This window comes from Heterodontus francisci, chromosome 7 (genome assembly GCF_036365525.1).
Source record: "Heterodontus francisci isolate sHetFra1 chromosome 7, sHetFra1.hap1, whole genome shotgun sequence".
In the NCBI taxonomy this organism is placed as follows: Eukaryota; Metazoa; Chordata; class Chondrichthyes; order Heterodontiformes; family Heterodontidae; genus Heterodontus; species Heterodontus francisci.
Genome location: NC_090377.1, coordinates 59,477,380 through 59,503,597, shown reverse-complemented (window position 1 = coordinate 59,503,597; position 26,218 = coordinate 59,477,380). Strand labels below are relative to the sequence as shown.

Sequence of the window (26,218 nt, the reverse complement as noted above, 5' to 3'; positions counted from 1 at the left end):
GGCCCATCGAGTCTGCACCGCTGCATTAAAACACCTGACCTGTCTACCTAATCCCATTTGCCAGCACTTGGCCCATAGCCTTGAATGTTATGACGTGCCAAGTGCTCATCCAGGTACTTTTTAAAGGATGTGAGGCAACCTGCATCTATCACCCTCCCAGGCAGTGCATTCCAGACCATCACCACCCTCTGGGTAAAAAAGTTCTTCCTCAAATCCCCCTTAAACCTCTCGCCCCTCACCTTAAACTTGTGACCCCTCGTAACTGACCCTTCAACTAAGGGGAGTAGCTGCTCCCTATCCACCCTGTCCATGCCCCTCGTAATCTTGTACACCTCGATCAGGTCACCCCTCAGTCTTCTCTGCTCCAGTAAAAACAACCCAAGCCTATCCAACCGCTCTTCATAGCTTAAATGTTCCATCCCAGGCAACATCCTGGTGAATCGCCTCTGCACCCCCTCCAATGCAATCACATCCTTCCTATAATGTGGCGACCAGAATTGCACACCGTACTCCAGCTGTGGCCTTACCAAAGTTCTGTACAACTCCAACATGACCTGCCTGCTTTTGTAATCTATGCCTCGATTGATAAAGGCAAGTGTCCCATATGCCTTTTTCACCACCCTATTAACCTGCCCTTCTGCCTTCAGAGATCTATGGACAAAGGTCCCTTTGTTCCTTGGAACTTCCCAGTGTCAGGCCATTCATTGAATACTTCTGTGTCACATTACTCCTTCCAAAGTGGATCACCTCTCACTTTTCAGCATTAAATTCCATCTGCCACTTTTCTGCCCATTTGACCATCCCGTCTATATCTTCCTGTAATCTAAGACACTCCACCTCACTGTAACCACTCGGCCAATCCACGAACTTACTGATCCTACCCCCCACATAGTCATCTATGTTGTTTATATAAATGACAAACAATAGGGGACCCAGCACAGATCCCTGTGGTACGCCATTGGACACTGGCTTCCAGTCACTAAAACAGCCGTCTGTCATCACTCTCAGTCTCCTACAGCTAAGCCAATTTTGAATCCACCTTATCAAGTTACCTTGTATCCCATGTGCATTTGCTTTCTTGATAAGTCTCCCATGTGGGACCTTGTCAAAGGCTTTGCTGAAATCCATGTAAACTACATCAACTGCACTACCCTCATCTACACACCTGGTCACATGCTCAAAAAATTCAATCAAATTAGTTAGGCATGACCTCCCTCTGACAAAGCCATGCTGACTATTCCTAATCAAATTTTGCCTCTCCGAGTGGAGATAGATTCTCTCCTTCAGAATTTTCTCCAATAGTTTCCCTACCACTGACGTGACTCACTAGTCTGTAGTTCCCTGGCTTATCTCTACAACCTTTCTTAAATAGTAGGACCACATTAGCTGTTCTCCTGTCCTCTCGCACCTCCCCCGTGGCCAGAGAAGAATTAAAAATTAGGGTCAGAGCCCCTGCAATCTCCACCCTCGCCTCCCACAGCACCCTGGGACACAAATTGTCCGGTCCTGGAGATCTGTCCAATTTTAAGCCTTCCAAAACCTCCAATACCTTGTTAGTCCCTATGACAATTTGCTCAAGAAACTCACAGTCTCTGTCTCCGAGTTCCATATCTACCTCCTCATTCTCTTGGGTGAAGACAGATGTGAAGTATTCAGTCAACACCCTACCAATGTCCTCTGGCTCCACCCACACATTTTCCCCATGGTCCCTAATGGGTCCTACTCTTTCCCTGGTTATCCTCTTCCCATTGATATACTTATAGAATATCTTGGGATTTTCCCTACTTTTACCAGCCAGAGCTTTCTCATATGTGTGGAGTTTGCAAGTTCCCCCTGTGTCTGCGTGGGTTTTCTCCGGGTGCTCCGGTTTCCTCCCACAAGCCAAAAGACTTGCAGGTTGATAGGTAAATTGGCCATTATAAATTGTCACCAGTATAGGTAGGTGGTAGGGAAATATAGGGACAGGTGGGAATGTTTGGTGGGAATATGGGATTAGTGTAGGATTAGTATAAATGGGTGATTGATGTTCGGTACAGACTCGGTGGGCCGAAGGGCCTGTTTCAGTGCTGTATCTCTAATCTAATCTAATCTAATCATATCCCCTCTTTGCTCTCCTAATTGCTTTCTTAAGCTCCATCCTACACTTTCTGTACTCCACTAATGCTTCCATTGATTTGCTCTCCTTGTATTTGCTAAAAGTCTCTCTTTTCCTTCTCATCGTACCCTGACTGTTTCTGGTCATCCATGGTTCTCTGGGCTTGTTGCTCCTGCCCATTACCCTAGAGGGAACATGTTGGGCCTGTACCCTCCCCGTTTCCTTTTTGAATGCCCCCCACTGCTCTTCTGTAGATTTCCCGACGAGTAACTCTTTCCAGTCTACCTTGGCCAGATCCTGCCTTATTTTACTAAAATTCGCTCTCCCCCAATCCAAAACCTTTTTTTGCAACTTGTCTATTTCTTTCTCCCTAACAAGCTTAAATTGTACCATGTTGTGGTCGCTATCACCAAAATGCTCCCCCACCAACACATCAGCACCTGTCTGGCTTGATTCCCCAGAATTAGGTCCAGCACTGCACCCTCACTTTTTGGGTCCTCTACATATTGAGCTAAAAAGTTCTCCTGTATACATTTTAAGAACTCCACTCCATCTAAGCCATACAATACACAGAAGGGACCTGGTCAAACCAGTCAAGTGACCACTTGTTGGCCAACTTGGGGAGTTTTAAACTGTAGAGACAGTTTTTAAACTGGCAGAAAGCTCTTGGCTCCCAGATTGAAATTACTCCTCTCCTCCTGCCTGCTCCCATCTCTTTCTCACCAGCTTCAGAATCCATTGAAGACACATGAACCCCAAGAGAGAAAAGTCTCCTACAGTGAACAAGGTTCAAGAAGAATACTGGGCCCCAACGAAAAGCAAGAACTACCTACAAAAGGACTCTACTGAGCTCAAAGAACCGTAATAAAGAAACTCTTCAGATATTGTCTCAAACTCCTCCACTTTATTTTTCTGCTGCTCTTTTCTGTCTCTATTTGCACGTGTGTATCATGCTCGAGTGGACTCGTTGTGTATCCGTAGGAGTCAACCGAATTAGAGTTTAAGTTTTAATAAATTTCAATCTTTCTTCTTTAAACCTAAGAAAGCTTGTTTGTGCTCATTTCTTTGTCTTATAATCGGAAAGCGGTGAACAAGGATTCACCAAGGGGAGCCCAAAACACGGTCTGTTTAAAAATAAAACCCTGTTAAAGTAAGACCAGGTGAAGGCTGAGAGGGACCCCGAGACACCTGTCTCATCTGGTCATAACAAAAGTTATGAGGGATCATTATTTCACTTGTGCATGATAACAAGTACAGGAGCCGTGATGAAATAAACAATGAAACGGAAGTATTATGAATTTTTAAAAAAAAAATCAACTGTTTAAAAAAACACAAGAACACGGACACTTGTACCACAGTCAAAATGGAGTAGCAGTCACATGACCCCTCCTGTACTGGAAATCAACAAACATGTCTACAAGAATGGAACTCATTAACCTCATCTGAAATGGCTCTGGGGAGAACCCTTATAAAATCGAAAAGGGCTCTATTGCATATTAATGACTCTTATCAAGATGAACGAACTGATAAATGATTCTGGAGACCGACCGACTCACAGCACAAACCAAAATTAAATAGGTGTGAAATAGCACCGTGTTAACAGAAAGGTCCCCATTCAGGCATTCATCGATAGTCATGGTGTCCACATTCAGGTCCATTGTGTGGTCACACCAGGGGTGCAGGCCATGTGTCTCCTAACAGAAGCTCTAATGTCATGAATTTTTACCTTAAAAAGGCAATCCTCTCTCTCTCTCCCAAGAGGGGAGATCAAGCCAACACTTACTGAAAGCAGTCCAGCCAGGGACTGTGAAAGAGATCCAGCCAAGCAAGGAAGATGCCCTGCTGCTAATTCTGCACTTCAACTTGCTGCAGCAGAGAAATTAAAGTGACCACCACTTCCAGTCTAAAGTTTTAACCATTGGAAAATCTACAACACCTCAACAAGTTCAAGATTACAAACACCCAAGCCTCAATTTAAAAGAGGCTGTCCTCCTCAGAAATTCAACAGGTTTACCACAAACCATGAAACACCTACCTCAGTTTGAACTACTTACCTCTTTTCTCTCTATCTATTTTTTGTGTATGTGTGTGTGAGTGGGGTTGCGACTGTTTTGGGAATTGTGTAAAAATAAATAGTTTTTTCTTAAACTTACAAGAAAACCTGTCATTTGTATATTTTTTTGACCCAAAAAACACTCAGGGGCTAATGCAACATTTTAACAAAACATGGCTGCGGTCAGTTGGGAGCTGAAGAGTGGGAACCACCCAAGCCCCTTTCCACCTGTCCGTAACATTGTGGATTCACAAATTGCAGCAACATCAATCTGGAAGATGAAATTCCAGTTCTTTGATTGAAAGTAACCAGCACCACAGTATTATGTTCATCAATTTTTTTATAATATAAATGTGCTAAAAAAAAAAAAGTGAATCTTGAAAAGCTAGCACATTTAATTGGAGTTCCAAATGCTAAGTCTAACGCTAAGAACGCCTGAAGCAACAGGATAGACACTGTTTCAGGAATGATTCAGAGGCACACCAACATGTAGTCTTGGAACCAGCTGTTCAAGTTTCACTGTGATTGCACTTTATCATTATACAGGTAAAAACAAGAGAAAAAAATTACATACATTAACTTTCAAATGAAGGGACCCACGTAGAGGGAGGTGGTCACACTGCAGGTAAAGACTGCTCAGGCAAAAAGGGAATGGGTAACCGCAAGGCAGAGTAGAAGAACTAGGCAGTTAGTCCAGGAGCCCCCTGGGTCCATCTCCCTCTCTAACAGATATTCCGCTTTGAATACTGGGTGGTTCAGCTGCACAGGAGGGGAGGAAAAAGAGTGGGAGAGCTACAATGATAGGGGATGCTATCGTAAGGGCGGCACAATGGCGCAGTGGTTAGCACCGCAGCCTCACAGCTCCAGCGACCTGGGTTCGATTCTGGGTACCATCTGTGCAGAGTTTGCAAGTTCTCCCTGTGACCGCGTGGGCTTTCGCCGGGTGCTCCGGTTTCCTCCCACAGCCAAAGACTTGCAGGTTGATAGGTAAATTGGCCATTATAAATTGCCCCTAGTATAGGTAGGTGGTAGGGGAATTGAGGGAAGGTGGGGATGTGAGATGGTAATGGGATTAATGTAGGATTAATATAAATGGGTGGTTGATGGTTGGCACAGACTCGGTGGGCCGAAGGGCCTGTTTCAGTGCTGTATCTCTAAATAAAATAGATAGGCGTTTCTGTGGCCGCAAACGTGACTCCAGAATGGTATGTTGCCTCCCTGGTGCTCGGGTCAAGGATGTCAGGACATTCTGAAGGCGGAGGTAAATACTCAGAGGTCATTGGTACCAATGACATAGGTAGATAGAGGGATGAAGTCCTGCAACAAGAATTTAGGGGGCTAGGTAGCAGATTAAAAAGCAGGGCCTGAAAGACTGTAATCTTTGGATTACTCCCGGTGCTAGTGAGTATAGGAATAGGAGGATAGAGCAGATGAATGCGTGGTTGAAGACAGGGTGCAGGAGGGAGGGCTTTAGTTTCCTGGATCACTAGGTCTGTTTCTGGCCAAGGTGGTACCTGTACAAGTCGGATGGGTTGCACCTGAACCTGAATGGGACCAACATCCTTGCAGGGAGGTTTGTTAGTGCTGTTGGGGGGAGGGGTCTAAACTAATTTGGCAGGGGGATAGGATACAGAGTGGAGGTACAGTAGGGGGTGATGCACAGAAAATATAGAAGAGAAATTAAATCAGTCTGGAAGGCGGAGCAAATATAGACCTGTTGAGGCACAAGTGAATAATGCAAGGCTGGATTGCACCCTATTTTAACGCAAGGAGTCTTACAAGTAATGCAGATGAATTGAGGGTGTTGATTAACACATGGGAATATGATATTACTGCTATCACAGAGACATGGTTGAGGGAAGGGCAGGACGGGCAGCTCAATATTCCAGGATATAGAATCTTCAGGCGTGACGGGGTGGGGGATGGGGGAGGGTGTAAAAGAGGAGGTGACATTGCACTATTGATCAAGGAGTCAATTACTGCAGTAAGGAGGGATGATATCTTAGAAGGTTCTCCAAATGAGGCCATATGGGTAGAACTTAAAAACAAAAAGGGGGCAATCACTTGGCTGGGAGTGTACTACAGTCCTCCAAATAGTCAGGGAGAGATAGAGGAGCAGATGTGTAGGCAAATCTCAGAGAGGTGTAAAAATAATAGGGTAATAATAGTAGGGGATTTCAACTTCCCCAATATTAACTGAGATAGTCTTAGTGTAAAAGGCTCAAAGGGGGCGGAATTCTTAAAGTGCATACAGGAGAGCTTTTTGAGCCAGCACGTAGAAAGACCTACAGGAAAAGGGGTGGTACTGGACCTAATCCTAGGGAATGAAGCCGGACAATTGGTAGAAGTGTCAGTGGGGGAGCAATTCGGGGATAGTGACCATAACTCTAAGAGGGCGGCACAGTGGCGCAGTGGTTAGCACCGCAGCCTCACAGCTCCAGCGACCCGGGTTCGATTCTGGGTACTGCCTGTGCGGAGTTTGCAAGTTCTCCCTGTGACCGCGTGGGTTTCCGCCGGGTGCTCCGGTTTCCTCCCACTGCCAAAAACATGCAGGTTGATAGGTAAATTGGCCATTGTAAATTGCCCCTAGTGTAGGTAGGTGGTAGGAGAATGGTGGGGTTGTGGAAGGGAATATGGGGTTAATGTAGGATTAGTATAAATGGGTGGTTGCTGGTCAGCACAGACTCGGTGGGCCAAAGGGCCTGTTTCAGTGCTGTATCTCCAAATTAAATTAAAAATTTAAGATAGTTATGAAAAAGGACAAAGATGGACCAGAAATAAAGGTACTGAATCGGGGGATGGCTGATTTCAATATGATAAAACAGGATCTGGCCAAAGTGGACTGGGAGCAGCTACTTGCAGGAAAGTCTATATCAGACCAGTGGGAGTCATTCAAAAATGAAATAGTGAATGTTCAGGGCTAACATGTTCCTGTAAAGGTGAAGGGTAGGACCAGCAAGTTCAGGGAACCCTGAATGTCAAGGGATATAGAAGATTGGATAAGGAAAAAAAAAGGAGGCTTATGGCAGATTCAGAGGGCTGAAAACAGCAGAGGCCCTTGAGGAGTATAGAAAGCGTAGGGGGGGGGGGGTACTTAAAAAAGTAATTAGGAGAGTGAAGAGGGGGCATGAAAAAACACTGGCGGGCAAGATAAAGGAAAATCCTAAGGCGCTTTATAAGTATATTAAGGGCAAGAGGATAACCAGGGAAAGAGTAGGGCCCATTAGGGACCAAAGTGGCAATGTGTGTGTGGAGCCGGAGGACATAGGTGAAGTTTTAAATGATTACTTTTCATCTGTGTTCGCTATGGAGAAGGACGATGTAGGTGTAGAGATCAGGGAGCGGGGTTGTGATATACTCGAACAAATTAGCATTGAAAGGGAGGAGGTATTAGCGGTTTTAGCGGGCTTAAAAGTGGATAAATCCCCAGGCCCAGATGAGATGTATCCCAGACTGTTATGTGAGGCAAGGGAGGAGATAGCAGGGGCTCTGACACAAATTTTCAAATCCTCTCTGGCCACAGGAGAAGTGTCAGGGGACTGGAGGACAGTGAATGTGGTACCATTATTCAAGAAGAGTAGCAGGGATAAACCAGGTAACTACAGGCCAGTGAGTCTAACATCAGTGGTAGGGAAACTATTGGAAAAAATTCTGAGGGACAGGATTAATCTCCACTCAGAGAGGCAGGGATTAATCAGGGATAGTCAGCATCACTTTGTCAGGGGGAGATCATGTATTATAAACTTGATTGAGTTTTTCGAGGAGGTGACTAGATGTATAGATGAGGGTAAAGCAGTTGATGTAGTCTACATGGACTTCAGTAAGGCTTTTGATAAGGTCCCGCATGGGAGTTTGGTTAAGAAGGTAAGAACCCATGGGATCCAGGGCCATTTGGCAAATTGGATCCAAAATTGGCTTAGTGGCAGGAGGCAGAGGGTGATGGTCGATGGTTGTTTTTGGGATTGGAAGCCCGTGACTAGTGGTGTACCGCAGGGTTTGTTGCTGGAACCCGTGCTGTTTGTAGTTTACATTCATGATGCAGACGTGAATATAGGAGGTATGATCAGTAAGTTCACAGATGACACGAAAATTGGTGGTGTCGTAAATAGTGAGAAAAGCCTTAGATTACAGGACAATATTACAGGCTGGTAAAATGAACAGAACAGTGGCAAATGGAATTTAAGCCCGAGAAGTGTGAGGTGATATATTTTGGGAGGACTAACAAGGTAAGGGAATATACAATGGATGGTAGGACCCTAGGAAGTGCAGAGCGTCAGAGGGACCTTGGTGTACTTGTCCATAGATCACTGAAGGCAGCAGCACATGTAGATAAGGTGGTTAGGAAGGGATATGGGATGCTTGCCTCTATTAACTGAGGCATAGTATATAAGAGCAGGGAGGTTATGATGGAGCTGTATAAAATGCTAGTAAGGCCACAGTTGGAATACTTACAGTTTTGGTCGCCACACTGTAGGAAGGATGTGATTGCACTGGAGAGGGTGCAGAGGAGATTCACCAGGATGTTTCCTGGGCTGGAGCATTTCAGCTATGAAGAGAAACTGGATAGGCTAGGGTTGTTTTCCTTAGAGCAGAGAAGGCTGAGGGGGGACCTGATTGAGGTATACAAAATTATGAAGGGTGCAGATAGGGTAGACAGGAAGAAAATCTTTCCCTTAGCGGAGGTGTCAATAACCAGGGGGCATAGATTTAAGCTAAGAGGCAGGAGGTTTAGGGGGGATTTGAGGAAAATTATTTTCACCCAGAGGGTGGTTGGAATCTGGAACACACTGCCTGAAGGGATGGTAGAGGCAGGGACCCTCACAACATTTAAGAAGTATATAGATGAGCACTTGAAATGCCATTGCATACAAGGCCAAGTGCTGGAAAATGGGATTCAATAAAAGTCAATGATTACAAAAGAAACCAAACCACATTCCTGCGCTGCAACTGTGCATCAAAACAGAAAGACAGTTTGAGTCAATGATGCACGTATTTTGTTCAAACAATATGTTAATGACCCAATATAAGAGGCAGAAGTATTTCCAGCTGCATGAATACCACATGTCAAGTTATGAAACTTTAGAATACTAGGATACAATGCCCTGTTTATGATACTTAAATTGTACAAAAGCTTCAATCGTTATGTAAAAATAACAGGCTTTTCAACTAAAGAATGTTACTTAGACTATGAAAAATGAAGAATAAAATCCCTATATTGAATGCACAATGTGCAGAAAACTGCATCCACATTGTATGACAATGATTTGATCTACTCTTGTGTTTAAATGACTATTAATTGTTGAATCTTGGGTCAACATTTACATCCATCATTTAAAATCTTAAATCCAATGAGTCTGTATTGTACTATAGGTGTATGAACTCACTTGTTTAATTTCCACCATTCCTTTCAAATGCAGAAATAAGAATATTTCCATCACAATCAGTACCTTCAGGAGAAGTCTGCCTATAATATGCATTTCCCGAGAATCTGAAAGAAGGTCGATTCCTCTTCCACAGATACCATAAACCAACTGAAGCTACTACAATGAGTACAGTTACCACCAACGCTATCACAATTTTAAGTATTGTTGCATTTCCTATTTGGTATCCTGTGGGAAGAAGAAAATATACTTATTGAAAAACCAATTACCTAATGGATCTACATATAATAAATGGTTTAGGGAAGGAAGATGGAGCTGACTGCTTTGCTGTTGATAAAATGAGTGCAAAGACAAAAAAAAAAGGCTGTAAAAGTTTCAAAATGAAGCAGAAGCTGCACGTCTCTAAAAACATGTGAAACTCGCAGGTTCTGACTTCCAAACGGACTGCCTGGTATGTGATATATTGTATACACACACACACACATTCGGGTGTGGAATGTCCTAACAAAAACAGTGGTGAAAGCAGAATCCATAATGACTTTTAAGAGTAAAGTTGATACATATTTTAAAAATATTTTAAAAGGTATAGGAAAAGGCACAGAATGGGACGAAATGGATCGTTCTTGCAAAGAGCTAACACTGTCATGATTGGCCAAATGTTTACCTTCTGAGCTGTAAAATTCAATAATTGCAATTTTCTGTGCCAATTTTGTTGGCAGCCATAAACATATCAAAAATTTTAACTCAGGATAATCATTCACATCAAATAAAAGTCCCCAAAGTTTATGCTTTACAAAGTTTTCTTCAGATTTCACTATGCAGAAGCAATTAGCAGTATATAAACGTGTGTTTCCCTTACTGGTGACAGATTATTTCTCAATGATGATTGGTTTGGAGTTGTAAATGTAAACAATAGAAACAATCAATGTCTCTCTACCTGTCTCCCTCTTTGATTCTCATTCTGAAGTTTTAACAAAAGCTTTTCTGTAGAACATTAGCTGAAATACTCTTTAAATTCATCCTCCGAATTGCATTCAAATCAGTTGGAAAAACAAACTGAGAAACCTGTTAAACATCAAATAAGATGCAACTTTTCCACTGAACAAAGCAAATAATTTAGACTGTTTTGGAATTTGAATGTGAACAAAAGGAAGCCATCAGCACAGAGTTTCTGCCTTTTTGAAACTTTCTCTGCCTATCTAGCTTTGTCTCAAATGATTTCTGTAAGTATAAAAACACTCAATATTACCATTACTTGAATAGTTATTGACATTTCCTCTCTAGTATTTCTTCAAATAACTTAGAAAAACTGGTGATAATAAATGCTCACAAGAAACATCCAATCATTTTATCTGAGAGAATATTACAGATGCATCTTTAGAAAGTGTGCATATTGTATACACTCAGACTATGGGATTTCCTTTCAGCTGAGAGTCATTGCTCTGAGGAGAAATAACAAGACCAAACCCAGACTTTCTTGAGGAGCTGAAGCCTTCAATTAAAGTACACAAAAGGCTCAAAAATTATGGCTAAGGTGATCTATATTATTGTGGCCCTGCTGTTTTCGAGTGATTCAGGGAATGGGCATATGAATGGGTATCAGTGCTGTGAGGGAGAGGGAGAGAGAGGCCAAGGGGAAAGCAGGATGTGGGCCGGCAACACGCACGCACGCGCGCACACACACAGGAGCGAGAGAGAGGGAGAGAGAGAGAGAGCCAGGCTGGTGGGGGGCAGGGGGGAGGAGAGATAGAAAGAGAGGGGGCGGGGTTGGTGAGAGAGCCCCTTCAACCGGGAGCGAGTGCCGGAGCCCCAATATCTATCTTGAACAGCGTTTGCCCATAATACTTATCGAAACAAAAATGGCAGCACATAAATACAGCAACAATACTCTGCATCGCTACATCAAGATGTGCAGTACTACTTGTCCAAGCAAAAACAATGCCAGGTATCTCACTAAAGCAGAGTTCAACACAGTGTTGACAAAGTAAGTTAATAAATTAGTCTTCTCATTTAAAGCTTGTTCACAAAAATGCACTTTTTTGTTGTTTTGATCAATAGTAAGATAAATTTCTAATGCCTTTATCTTTCTGCAATTTGCTCACTGGCCCTCTATTTGAGACAAAAATTGTAATGTGGCTCCTCATGCAAAAAGGTTGGACAACCCCTGTTTTAGCCCTTTATTTGGTAGCCTGAAGGAAAAAAATGTCAGGCATAAAATATTTTCAAAATGTATTTTGATTTGATTGGCTTGCCTTTACCATTCTAAGAAATTTGTGCATGGTCAAACTACAATTATTACATTTGGGTCATATTGCATAAATTTGCAAATCAACCAGCTAGAAGATTTGTAAATTGAACTTTAATTACAATTAATAGTTTTCATATCAACATGTAAAGTGAAAGAAATTTAAACTGAATTAAGACAAATTTATTACGTGCGACAGAAACTTGCATTAGAAAACGGACTGAATTTTACCGGCCCCTTGATGCTGCGAGCTGCGGCATGGGAGCCGGTAAAATTCTGCGGAGAGAGGCCTGCCACAACCCGCGATGTCGAGAAGGGCACGCCGCATATTACCAGCAGCGGTGGGACCTCGGCACGGCCCACCGCCACACAGCAGCGGAAAAAATCAACATATGGTAATGATTACTTACCTTTGCTGATTATGCAGCCCAACGCCTCTCCAACAACACTGCCGGATCTTTTGTTGAACGGGCGGCTGTCACGTGCCGTCTCATTCACGATCTGAAAAGCCGGCGGGTCCTCAGAGGCAGAAGTTATCGCCAGCGAAGGTAAATTGTGTTATTCAGGGATCTCACTCTGCATTACGGAAGGGAGAAGGGAGGGGTCTAACTCTGCATTCTTAAAGGTAACAGGGAAAGGGGGATATGCAGGGGTCCAACTCTGCATTCTGGAAGTGGGGGGGGGGGTGATATGCAGGGGTCTCACTCTGCATTCTGAAAGGGAGGGGGTCTGGGATTACTGGAGGGAAAGCTGTGCTGGCATGAAGGGAGGTACTGTGTACCATCCCTCCGTTAGCAGTGTATGCTCTGTGTTTGTGAGGGGCAATGGCACACTAGGCACCCTGTGTGTGCGGAGGGTGCCAGAAAGTGCAGGAGCATTAAGGTTTTATGGATGGTGGAGGCAATCAATTCAGCTGGTAGGATCTTGATGTAGTCATGCTGTTGCACTCTGAGTGTTGGCCAAGATGGGCAATGCCATGGCAGACCACATAGTTGATTCAGGAAAGCAGCTGATGTACCCGTCAACACCAATCCCTGCCTTGTTAGGAACCTTCAGATACATGCAGGGTTCCACTTTATTTATCACATGGAAATAAGTATGGCTCATCCTACATTGTGTGATCCTCTGCACATGAGGATCCGTATGCGCCAGAGGCAATACCAACAGGCAGGTGCGATCCACGTAGAGGCCCCCGGTCATGAGCAGCAGCCCCCAAGGGGAGCCCACCATTATGGTTGCCGTGCATCTACAGGCCCCACATGACATGCCATCGGATGTCAGAGCACCAGTGTCAGAGGAGATTGCACATATAGAGAGGGTGGTGAAACGTCTCTGTGCCCTGTTCAGGGATGACCTGTAGCCCATGGGCTCCGGTGGACATCCCATGCCTTTGTTCCTCATAGTGCCAGCGGTTCTCAAGCCTGACGCCTCTGCAGCCTTTTAGGGGCCCAACAGAGACCTTTGTGGAGTCACACAGTCAGCAGTGCACCACTGCATCAGGGAGGTTACCAATGCACTGCAATGGAAGGCCAGTGAGTATGTCCGCTTCAGGACAGACTCTCACAGTCAGGCCCAGATGGCCATTGGTTCTGGCACCATTGCTGGAGAACCATAGGTTGTAATGTTCATAGACTGCACTCGTGTGGCCATCAGGCCTACTGCCAGGCTACCACCTGCAGACATCACCATTAAAGGAGCCCTCTCAATCTAGGTGAAGCTGGTATGTGAACACCGCAGATGCTTGCAGCGTACGTGTGACCACTTCTCAGGCAGCTGCCATGACACCTGGGTCTTGTGCCAGTCCTGGCTGCCACTGCTGTTAACTGAACTGGCTCAGTTGGAGGGGTGGCTTCTTGGAGATAAGGGCCGTCCTTTGCAGACATGGCTCCTGACACCAGTGAGAGACTCCACCACTGCTGTAGAGGAGAGATACAACGTTAGCCACTGAACTACATGAGCCACAACTGAGGAGGAGATCGGCATGCTGAAAGAGCACCTCCAAAGCTTGGACGGATAGGGTGATGCCCTGTGCTACGGGCTGAAAAGGCCAGCTCCTTTCTTTGCTGCTCTGCATGATTACGCACCCAATAGCGGCCAGGCCTGGCATGATGAGGAGAGACGTCAACAGGATTCCTCCTTGGACTATGAGGATGCTGAGGACCCGCAACATGAAAGATGCATGGGAGGGCAGATGGCACCCAGGCTCTGTACACAGGGCTAGCAGTGAGCTCGGGACATACGGAAGTGGCTTATCAGACAAAGGCTGTTTGCTCCATAGGAACTGACATGAGCTCTGCAAGTCACACATCGCCCTCGCTCACCTGCTGTGCACTAGTCCACATCTGCAGCATCCCTGTGTAAACCATTAGAGGCAGCAGCTGACTGAGCCAATGTCCATGTCACTGAGTCCGTGGAGACACTCATGAGTAATGGTGGCATGGCAATGTTGTTATTGCGTATGTTGGCTCTCCTGATGGGCCAACGCTGCAAAGGGATGTGACATTAGCTCTACATGCTGGCACACATCATTCACACAGAGTAAAGGAGTTGGTGAGGAACATCTAGTGAAAAATGTATTTACATTGCTGTGACACCTGTGCATTCCCATTTGTGTCAGTGTGTTCTCTGTAAACGTCTAATATTTTTTATGCTCTATTTAAGTCTCACGTTCTGGAATGTGCAAAATTAAGATTTTTCATCCAGGTGCGGCACACCTACAAGAAGGAATGTTACACTTGAGTGGGAGAAGAGGATCACAACTTCATGGGACACTGGGACACAGGAGGGTAAGTATGTGGCAGCAAAGCGGAAAGTGCTGGAGTAACTCAGCAGGCCAGGCAGCATCTTTGGAGAGAGAAGCAGAGTTAACTTTTAGGTCTGTGAGCTTGGACAAGTTAACTCTGCTTCTCCCTCCACAGATGCTGCCTGACCTGCTGGATTTCTGCAGCACTTCCTGCTTTGCCGCCAGATTGACAGCAGCCCCACTCTTCAGTCGTCAGTTAAGTATTCTTTGACTGCTGTCAGGAAGCAGATGCTGGGGCGCTTAAAATAGGGCCCCAGCACCTGCTGCACAGCTGTCAAAAACTCTCTCCTTGCGCCGAATGTCCCTCCTCTCCCCATGTAATATGGGGAGGATGACTCGGCACCGTGATTCTAATGAGCCCCCGCGATTAATATCATGGGGCTCGGCGGTGGCCAATGAATGCGGGTCCGCCGCCGAGTTCAAAGGGCACTGCTGCGGACGGCGGCACTCAATAAAATTCAGCCCAATGTGTTACACTGGAAATGTGACGGACATGTGAAGTGCAATGGACAGAGCGTGCATGCATTTGAAAGATTTTAAACATTATTATTCGCGATTTCCTGTGGCAATGCTTATGGTGAACTGGAGGATAAATGTTTTTAGAGTATTAGGTGTGCTATGTCTTGCAATTTTTAATATATTATCATGGTTACTGATTTGATGTGAATGACTGAGCCAAATCACGCTTTAATTACATCGTATTTCGGGATCTTTGTCTTTCTGGAAGAGTACTGAAATGTGTGATTTGAAAACATTTGTTAACTTCAACCAGCAAAATTCTGTCAGCTATTTTTATATCTCCTGGAAAGTCGGACAGAGAACGTGCAAACAGCCTTTTAGGTGAACCATCAGTTTTGGTTTCAAAGATTTCAAGAAGTTGACAATCTTGCAAAGGTCTGTGCCTATTTATCCAACTTCCTTAATGTAAGGCACATTTTCTTTGAACTCTGCTCATAAAAATGTATTTGTTGCAACTTACCATGTCGCTTTGGGATGTAAGCAATTCCACTCAAATCTGAAATGGTAATATACATACAAGTTATACAGAAATTAAATGAGCATTTTTATATAAAAGCATCTCAAAACACATTTAAGAACTATGGGGCTGAATTTTCCAGCAGGCGTCAGTACCATATGGGGTCTTGAGCCCGCCCAGGTCGTCAGCTTGCCTGCCAGCGCAACCTCCCATGAGGCAGTCACCTAATTGGCTGTGTCCACGCTTGCCAACTTAAGGATGGCAGGTGGGTTCTCAATGCTGGAGGCCTAATTAGAGGGCTTGCAGCTATGTCAGGCTGGCAGCCCCATCGGGAGGTGTGGGAACTGCCAAGGCAGGCAGATGAGCACAAGGATGAAGGCACCCTCAGTTACCTGCAGAGAGGTCATCAAATAAAGAGGCCTTAATCCGGTAGGGCCAGCGGGATGGAGGGGAAACCTCACTGCAGGAGAGGTGATGATGCGGTTAAGGCCTTTGATCCCTGTGGTTCCATCACTGGGGCACGGAGCCTCTGGCTCTGATGGCCGCCAGGAGGCCACTATGATTGAGCTCACAGCCTTCACACTTGGTGGCGGGCCGGTCCAACGGTGGGAAAATACTGTCGCTATTGCAAAATGGCACCAAAGTGGGGCCTGGCCTTAATTGCCCTAATTGGCTGCTTGCCTCTGTGGAGCGGGTAGCCCACCCTGGTCACATCCCATTCTTGGGAAAGTTCCCCAGAAGCAGGATTGCATTGGGGTGCTGTCCCAACGTGGCTTCCTCCTATTTTCCTGGCCCCCCTCCCCACCACCTCCAACACCATCTCCACAGGGCCAGGAAAATTCAGTTCACTAAGACAACCAATGGGGAAAATAGGAATTTTGTTATGCCAAGTTCTACAATAAATATCAAAAAACAAATCACACTTAACTCCCAGAGTGCATAGACTGCAACACACATACCTAAAGATTGCATGCATTATATAAAAAAATGCGATGCCCATTTCCTGCAAAGAACTGGCATGTTCTTATTTCATGTCTCCCCTTAGGTGCTTTGCACACCCAATCCCTACCCCAACCAATCATTACTGCTCTGACTTCCTAGTCCTCCAGGTGGTCTGTGGGCTGGTCCAAAATGCAAGTCACTGATGTGCATCGCCATGGCCGATGCCGTACAAGAGAACAGGCCACAACCCTCATCCCCACCACTTGCGTAACGTCACATAACCAAACCAGCTCCTGCGTGCATGGCATAAGTCGTCATAAGCGCAAGCAACGATGCTGTTTTATAAGCAATTTTTATGTTACTGTTGATTTTTTGTTCAATATAGATGGAAGATAAGTATTCGTCAGTCATTCAGAAGATTAAGGTGATGATTTTATAACATATTAGAATGTTTCAAATAAATGTGTTCTCTTGTAGCATTGATGCTTATAATATGAAAATGTCTACACTTTTGCTTCATGAATAATGTACTTAATATTTAATAGATATTTAATAGAAATCTTATTGCACATCAATTTATTACATTTAGTAGCAAAAAAGCAGCAAAATATTTAGGGCTGAATTTAGCAGCCCCTCGATGCCACGGGTCGCGGCGGGGTGGCTGGTAAAATTCTGCGGGGAGAGGCCTGCCTCGACCCATGGCATTGAGAAGGCAGTGACCCGAAACGTTAACTCTGCTTCTCTTTCCACAGATGCTGCCAGACCTGCTGAGTGAATCCAGCATTTCTTGTTTTTGTTAGAGTCGGTTCATGCTCAGGCTCAGTACAGACTGGGGACTAAACCTGGCACCTTCCTCATCTGTATGACTCAGTTATTATCACAATTGCCAAAAGACCTCATTAAATTTATTTTGTACATCAGGATAGATCAGGGTACACTTTAAAGAAATTATTAGTAGGTACATACTAAAATAAAAAGGCATGTTTATTCAACTAATCATTAGTTTTCAATATCTCAACTCTATCCTTGAAGACTTTTGGTGCATACCTGTTTGACAAACCGCTCCAAGGCTCTCTTCACAATCAGTCATAAACCATGCACCATCTGAGGACCTCATTGCAGCGCAAAAACCAACAGTAAAATGATTTGCATCAGGTTCTTCTGCATCCCAGTTTGAGTAAGTTACTGGGGTGCCATCAAACCATTTGAATGTATTATCTGCAATGTAGCATAATGAAGATAACTATAATCATTAAGTGTATTCAGTGCAGTGACATACTAAATAAGCAGTTACCCCTTGCAAAACTGTAGATACAAATATAGCAGTTCTACACATATCAACACTGTTCCCCACAATTTTCAAGGATTAGACAACTTCCAGCGATGATTATTGTTTAAATCAGATCAACACTGCTCATGGTTGGCACGCACCAGTATTTTTTTGCTGCAAGCAGTTTTCTGAGATACATTTGCTGTTCTGTCCTTTGAGGTGAAATGCATAACTATACATGGAAGTAATCCACTAAGAGTTTGGGAAGTACCGCCATGATTTATGTAAACTAGCTGTCAAAATATTTTGTGTGATCGATGGTAGTTGGGAAATGTTTTGTGTAACTAATACTCAAATTCAACGACGTTGGGCCTAAAACAGCAATGCTACTATACAAACTCTTTTCAAAACTTGCTCTCTTAGGGATCAGCATGTATTGTGATTGACATTGGGTGGCATAAGAAAATTAACTGAAGCTAATGCCCAAAAAGGGTCTGAAAACCCTATATGACCTAAGATGGGGACGTTATACAAATTCCTTCTAAAAAAATCTGTTAAAGGGGTAAGAATCTCTCATGTTTATGGCTGTATTATTTAGCCAAGTTTTGGCTGATCCTTTGAACAAATGACTTGCTGATGAGCAGCAGTTGCAAAATGCACTGCTTGGGAAATTGTGAGCTTGCAAAGCTTGATTTCCTAATAATTTAAATGGACTGTAAGTCAGGGGCTCCAAGTCCACAATTCCCTGACCACCACTCCTTACTTGAAGAGGTTATCTGGGAATAAGTTCAGTTATGTGCAGAGAAAAATGAACAAACTTTTGTTTTACTTGGCAAATACATAAAATTAGACAAATATAAAATGAACACACCAGATAAAAATAATAAAAGGCACCTTCTTATTTTGTTCACATACTTAACATCTCATTGAAACTGTGTATGCTGACTACCAACTGTAAATCTTTAAAAAATGGTAGTAAATGCTATAAATTTTTAAAAGATATTCATGATGCAATGGTTAGTTTCTTGGAGACAAGAAAAAGTACTCCATCCTCGACTTTACTTCTTTAAGTAAGCTTAACCATTACTTACCAACTACGTCAAACACAATGCCCAACCAAATCTCATCTACAATGTGGCTGTATGCTTTGATTTGTTCAAAAACAAATTCGTTTTCCTCTTCATCTTTAATGTGCAAAATAAAAGATTTTGTAGCTGTAAGATGTAGAAGTTTGGAGTAAGTTTCCATGAATATAAAAAAACCCTCCTACATGTCTTTGCTTGCTATATGTGTGTTGCACTTACTAAATAAGTTACTTCTTTCAGACAATACAGATACTTCAGACTGTTCATAATTACAATAAACTTACTTTGTGGTTGAAAGATTAAAAAATATAAAACCAAGGGATTTGATATTCTTACATTCACTGATCTTTGTAAGAAAGCAGACATGAGTAATGAATGGTGGAATGTCAGGAGGAAACACCAATTGATAATTCATTCATGTTTAGCATTGCTCTCAATATTCCTATCACTGCATAAAATAGTAAAAGGTCTGGTGAAAAGGAAGCCAAAAGGTCATGTTAAATGTGATTAACAGTAAACTAAAGTATTCCACAACAGTGCAGATACATCAAATTGAGTGTTTTCCTCCAGGCCAGACATTCAGCTACAAAAAGGGAAAAAAATTCTAAGTAATGTTACAGCAGTGAGAGAAACGAATAGTAACAAGTAGCTTCTATTCTAGGCCATGGCTCAAGTGGCACTGGCAACCATATCACAGTGGGGCAGGAAGAGAAGCAGGAGAGAGTTCCCAAGAGTGCCAGCTAAACAGGGCAACTAGAGTCTGCCACAGCAGAGACAGTTATTTGACCTTGTTGAAGAAACAGTGTGTGAGAAGGATCAGATTCAAAGGAGTTCTAAGAGACTTCCTCTAGTTCACAAAGAGCTCCAGGAACAAAGACACTTCTGTAATTCTCTACCTGGCAGTAAAGGTTACCACTACCCTCAGCATTAGGTCCTGTAGCGAAAGGGAAATGCCATGGATGAGAAATATTGGGGCAAAGATGGTTCTGGGAAAGAGATCCCCGAATTAACCAGCACTGGGAGGAAGCCTTAGGGTATCCAAGAATTGGGAAGGAGATCATGACATACAGAAGTACTGCTAGAGGGCGTCAATGTCTATACTGCTAGGAGTAATGTCTCGGGGGATCTGGAATAATGGGCGGGGTGGCTTAAGAGTAAAACAGGGATCTGTTAGCCTTGGGTAATGGAGATCTATGGTGTTGGAGCACTGGGAGGCGTGAAAGGGACTGGTTCTGGGGTGCAGGTTCAAACTGCTGGAAGGACAAAGGACAGGTGACAGGCTCTTGGAGATTTGGAGGTAGAGCCTGGTGCCACTGGGGGCAGCCTGGGATCTAGTAGTGTTGGAGGGGCTAGAGTATTTTGGGGTGGGGAGATGCAGGAAAATGGAGGTTACCAAACTTCATACTCTGGCTGCCTGCAACACACCTTCACCACCCCCAGTAAAAAAAAAGGTTTTCATAGCACAAAGTTGAGAGTTGGCTTTTAATTTTTTTTTTAAATATAAAAGCACTTATTGTGGTTACACTAGGTTAGCTGTCTGTTTGAAGACCTGGAAATTGGGTTCCACTCATGCAATATTGTCATGGGGTCCATAATCAGGTCCCGATTGTTGATCCTGCTGGTTTCCCACATCCACCACTTCCTGCCTTTGATGAGCGTTCTGATGTTTTGAGTGTTTCAGCTGCTAATTTGAAAGGGTTCATGGACTTGAGGCGCCATCTTGGAAGTTTCTGAAGATGTTCAGTAATAGGCAGGTCTGTGGTTGCTAAGGTTTGGTTGTACTTTTGATTATTGCTGCTACTCTTTGGAGAGGAATGACAACAAATGCAAGAGGACAGGAAGCCAGACAGTCTATGTTGGTTTCAGAACTCTATTAATGATTCTCACAGCGCTGTTCAGTTGCACATCAACAAGACTTGTATGTGCACTTGCTGGATGTATGTGCACAATAATTTGCTATTGAGAAAACAAGGTGGGTGCCTGTAGGGTTTGCTACCCAACTGGCCCCAGTTAATTTGTGGATTAATTTGATCCTCGTCTTTATCTTGGCTGCAGTTAACTTTGTGTGACTATGATTCAAAACCACTCCAAGGTAATGTGCAAAGACCCCTTGCTCAGGTTCAGTGCAACAGTGAGAAGCATTCAGGTGCTTCATTGCACGCTGGTTTTTCAAATGAAATGCAGAAAGAAGCATTTTCTGAGGATTCCTACAAAGCTGCCACAACTTATGATAGTCCTCAAGTATTTTCAAGTCTTTTGCAATCCTGTGTTCCGCTAGAGCAAGAGTCCTTGCTTGGATGGCTATCACAAGGTCATCTGAATTATTCAAATTTCCTTTGCTGGGTCGGTAGGATGTCACTGGTGGTGTCAAGACTGAGCTCTGTGGGAATCCATTACTCAGTACCATCAAGGACTGTTGATTGGTTTCATGAAATGAACACGGAACTTGTGGTTGGTGAGTACGGCTGTTAGCAGGTGCAATGTTGGTTTGCAGCCTGCTATACTAGACATTTTCAGCAATAGACCATCCCTCCATATCACATCATAAGCTGCAGACATGGAACAAAAAGCACTACTGTTTTGAGCCCTCATTGTTAACCAGCTTCAAATGTGGGTTGAATTTGCAATTACTTGGCCACAGATTTTCTGTCCAGGTCTCAACCCTCTTTGATCCTTACTGCTGCAGTCTTCAAAGAGTGGCATGGGTCATTTGGGCAATATCCTTTCCAGGAACATGTACACAGGCAGAAGAAGTGAAAGAAAATTAATTCCTTTCATTCCCCAGAAGCATAAAAGATTTGCCCAACATCGATCTGAGGAAACTTGTATACTTTAAAATAAATCATACTGAGTATGAATGCTGGAGATCCTTGGGCTGGGTTTGCTCAGTGCTTGGTTTTGTTAAAGGAGGTGTAGCAGCTTAGAGAGGTGGCAGTGAAGAGGAAATGGGTAGTTTCAGGTCACAGGCCTGGTTTTACCAGCTCTGAAACACCTGTCCAATAGACTGAGCTGTGAAGTTTAAAAGATAAGTATTATTTGGAACAAGCTTGGAGAACTCGTTTAGCAGGCAAGAAAAATAAACAGGCAAATTGAATTGTGAAAGAAAAGCATGACAGGCACACAAGACTAATGGCCTTGGCAGTCACGGTGGAGGATGTCTGGTTGGTTTATGGTAGGCAGGCTCGTTCAGGGTGCTGTGGGTGGCCATTGCAGAAGTTCGCAGTCAGGTTGGAAGTTGCATCATGAGAAAATTGATTTGCAAAGTGGGGCCAAAGAGGCAGCAGAAGTGAATAGGCAACAGCATGGAGAAAAAAAAACAGCAAACTGTAACTTGGGTTCCAAAATGTACTTTACTACTTGGAGAGGCTTCACAAATAAGTAAGCAAGCAACAGTAAAATCTTAATGCCCAAACAAGGAGGCCTCATTCAGGGGTGATTAAAATGAATATACAAGTTTGATTGTGACAGATAGGTCAGATAATAAAGTGTTAAAAGAAACAACTGTTACTTTACAGGAACAGTATACTTACTGAAAACTTTTAATGTACTAGAAATAAATGGATGCTTGATGGATAATAAACGTACTAAATAAATAGCTTTTATTTTTAGGTCACTGACACAAAGGAGGACGTGAGGCTAATTATAGGATCTTTAGCATTGTTCCTCCTGAGCAGGGAGAAATCTGAAAGATTATAAAGTGAAAGAGCAATTTGACTGATGCCAAGTAATTTGGGTCATAACTGTTTACCATATCATAAATCTAATTATCTTACAACAGGAAAAGTACATCAAAAATGTATAATATAGTCAAAAAGTTGAATCATCCAACAATTCTAGATCATGATTACTACACTTGTGAATTTGTGACCACTTTAAAAGTATTGTAAAACATAGTACATAAGCTGCACCTCTATGAGCTCAAATTTACACCAACATGAACAGTATATTAGATTTTATGCTATGTCTTACCCAGGTTTCTGCAAACATCTTTAGCTTCTTCCATTGTTAAGCTTGAAGAATTGTACAAAACCAGGTCAAAAAGATAACAATTGCCTTGGAATGGAATCCAAGGCAAACCTTTAGCTGCGTTCGGGCACTTCACTGTGTAAGCTGGGAAACTTGATGTTGCAGCTGTAAACAGCAGATTAATTAGAAATATTCAATTCACAGGCTTTCTTCCCACATCTCAGAGTTAATATTAACTTGGCCAAAAAGGAAATAGCAGCCTCATAACAGGTTTCTGTTTCGTTAACATCCATGCTCCAGCTGCCACCACTTTTATAGGAGTCTGCTGTTGGGCAGCTAAAGCACTCAACTTTTTCAAGAGGTAGTTCCTTATAATAGGCAAATTAGTGTCCAAAGATGAACAAAGAACCCTGATTGCAATGTGAGGACATAACTGAGTAGATTGTGCACTATGCACTCTCCAACCACTTTTACTGGATACAGCCCCCAAAAGCTAGGTGGTGGTGGGCACACATGCACAATAAGCAGTGCTCTGCTGCCTTGGCCTTTCTCTCTTCCCAGAATTAACTTTCTGCTGGCCGGGCGATACTGTATCAGTTGGAATCCATTTAGCACCATTGCTCTCTGGTATTATTTAAATAAGGCCTAGGTCCCTTTGCTATCACCAAGAGGGGGTTGGGCGTGTTGCACTGCAACTGCCTAAATGTTAAAATCTTCCCCCCCGCCCCTTCTTCTATCCTGATTTCCCCTGAAAAAAACTCAATTTGTACTCTATTGTTGAATGCTTCTATAACCCTCAATCCTGCTTTTCAAGAGATCCTGAGTTGGCAAAACATTAAAGTATATTCTATTACATCTCTGCAATCCCTCCCCACCCCCCCTCCCCACGAAAAATAGGAAAAGTTACATGCAACAAAAATTAAGTATTGTTGCCACTTTCGCTCGAGTAGTTTTTTGTACTCAGGAGGGAGGTTTCCAAACCAAAGTAAAATTGGATCAGACAAGCATACCTCAGTGAAAATGGTAATTGTAGATGGTGGTTGAAAAATAATTTATTAACTGATTAGAAATAAACAGATTTAATTCCTTCCCCCACCCCGTACTCTCCTGAAGGTGAAGACCAATTGTTCAATGGCACGATCTCATCCAAATGGCATTATGTCATGTGTGAACCTAGACAGAATTCTTCTTTCTTTCTTTTGGGCCTCCTTATCTCGAGAGACAATGGATACGTGCCTGGAGGTGGTCAGTGGTTTGTGAAGCAGCGCCTGGAGTGGCTATAAAGGCCAATTCTGGAGTGACAGGCTCTGCCACAGGTGCTGCAGAGAAATTTGTTTGTTGGGGCTGTTGCACAGTTCTCAATTTATGACCACCTAAGTAAACTTTCCAGTGGGGAAAACTGGACACTGGTGACTGATCAGGCAACACTCAGTGACAGAGGTCAACTGCTACCATTACGCTGTGGCTGAGATCAGCTAACTGGTCTGTATTGCTCTAAAACACTCTAGGTGCAGCTACTCACTCGGCCATGGAAGTATCTGCAGGAATTTGTTTCAATGCAACTAATCAGTGGCAGTTATGACTTTAATAAAAACAGAAAGTGCTGGAAATACTCAGCAGGTCTGGCAACATCTGTGGAGAGAGAAACAGAGTTAACATTTCAGATCTGTGGCCTTTCATCAGAACTGGCAAATGTTAGAAATGTAATAGGCTTTGGCCAAGTGAAAAGGGGGAGGGAGGAAGAAGAACAGAAGAGAAGGTGTGGGATAGGACACAGGGCAGGAGAGATTAAGTGACAAAGATGTCACAGGACAAAGACAAAAAGAGTGCTAATAGTTGTATTAAAAGACAAAGCATTGGTCCAGAGAGAGAGTGTGAATGGCAGAATAATGAACAGCTCTGTCCAAAAGCAAAAACCTGAAAAACAAGTTTAGGACAGTCACATGTTTAAAATATAAAATGAAATAAAATGAAAAAAGGTAGTCATACTCTGAAATTGTTGAACTCAATGGTGAGGTCAGAAGGTTGTAGAGTGCCTTAATAGGAAAATGAGATGCTGTTCCTCGAGCTTGCATTGAGATTCACTAGAACACTGCAGTAGGGCAAGGACAGAAATGCTGGTATGGGAGCAGGGTTGTGAATTAAAATGGCAAGCAACCAGAAGCTCAGGGTCATGCTTGCGGACTGACCGGAGGTGTTCCGCAAGGCGGTCCACCCAATGTACGTTTGCTCTCTCCAATGTAGAGGCGACCACATTGTGAGCAGCGAGTACAGTCTACTAAATTGAAAGGAATATAAATCATGCTTCACCTGGAAGGAGGGTTTGGAACCTTGCATGGTGAGGAGATAAAAAGGTAGGTATTACACCTCCTGTGATTGCATGGGAAGGTGCCGTGGGAAGCGGACAAGGTCTTGGGGGTGATGGAGGAGTGGACCAGGGTGCCATGGAGGGAACGATCCCTTTGGAATGCTGACAGGGGAGGGGAGGGGAAGATGTGTCTGGTGGTGGCGGAAGATGATCCTTTGGATGTGGAGGCTGGTGGGGTGGAAACTGAGGACAAGGGGAACCCTGTCGTGGTTCTGGGAGGGAGGGGAAGCGGCGAGGGCAGAAGTGCGGGAAATTGGTCAGACATGGTTGAGGGCTGTCAACCACAGTGGGGGGGTGGGGGGGGCGATGGAATCCTCGACTGAGGAAAAAGGAAAACGTATCAGAAGCGTTGTTGAAGGTTGCGTCATCAGAAGAGATGCGTCGGAGACGAAGAAATTGGGAGAATGGAATGCAGTTCTTACAGGGGGCAGGGTGTGAGGAAGTGTAGTCGAGGTAGCTGTGGGAGTTGGTGGACTTATAATAATATGAGTGGGCAGCCCATCCCCAGAGATGGAGACAGAGAAGTCGAGGAAGGGAAGGAAAGGAAAATGTCGGAGATGGACCCTCTGAAGGAGAGAGAAGGGTGGAAATTGGCAGCAAAGTTGAAGTTTTCCAGTTCGAGGCGGGAGCAGGAAATGGCACCAATAGAGTCATCAATGTACTGGGGGAAAAAAAAAAGAGTTGGAGGAGGGGGCCTGAGAAGGACTGGAACAAGTAATGTTTGACATACCCCACAAAAATACAGGCATAACTGGGACCCATGCGGGTACCCACAGCAACAATTTTTATTTGGAGGAAGTGAGTGGAGTTGAAGGAGTTGTTCAATGTGAGAACAAGTTCAGCAAGGCAGAGGAGGGCGGTGGTAATTGGGGACTGGTTGGGATCTGTTCAAGGAAGTAGCAGAGAGCCATCAGACCATCCTGGTGGGGATGGAGGTGTGGAGATTGGATGTCCATAGTGAAGAGGCGGTGGTTAGGGCCAGGAAACTGGAAATTGTCAAAACGAGGTAGGGCATCAGAAGAGTCCAAGATTTA

General features: G+C 43.8%; 1 protein-coding gene across 3 annotated transcripts in view; it reads right to left on the bottom strand.

Moving 5' to 3' along the window:
* Positions 1 to 417: 417 nt before the first annotated feature.
* pla2r1 (phospholipase A2 receptor 1) overlaps positions 418 to 26,218 on the bottom strand; it is a 119,518-nt gene continuing 93,717 nt past the window's right edge. For 2 of the 3 annotated variants that reach the window (XM_068035262.1, XM_068035263.1), the window contains 5 exons: positions 22,820 to 22,981; positions 18,857 to 18,979; positions 17,543 to 17,713; positions 15,557 to 15,592; positions 418 to 9,757 (listed from right to left, as the gene is read on the bottom strand). In XM_068035262.1, the coding sequence (XP_067891363.1) occupies positions 9,537 to 9,757; positions 15,557 to 15,592; positions 17,543 to 17,713; positions 18,857 to 18,979; positions 22,820 to 22,981 (713 nt within the window). In that variant the 3' untranslated portion in view covers positions 418 to 9,536. Of the gene's footprint in view, positions 9,758 to 15,556; positions 15,593 to 17,542; positions 17,714 to 18,856; positions 18,980 to 22,237; positions 22,533 to 22,819; positions 22,982 to 26,218 lie in introns of those variants that run through there. The other variant, XM_068035264.1, reaches the window with a different exon arrangement.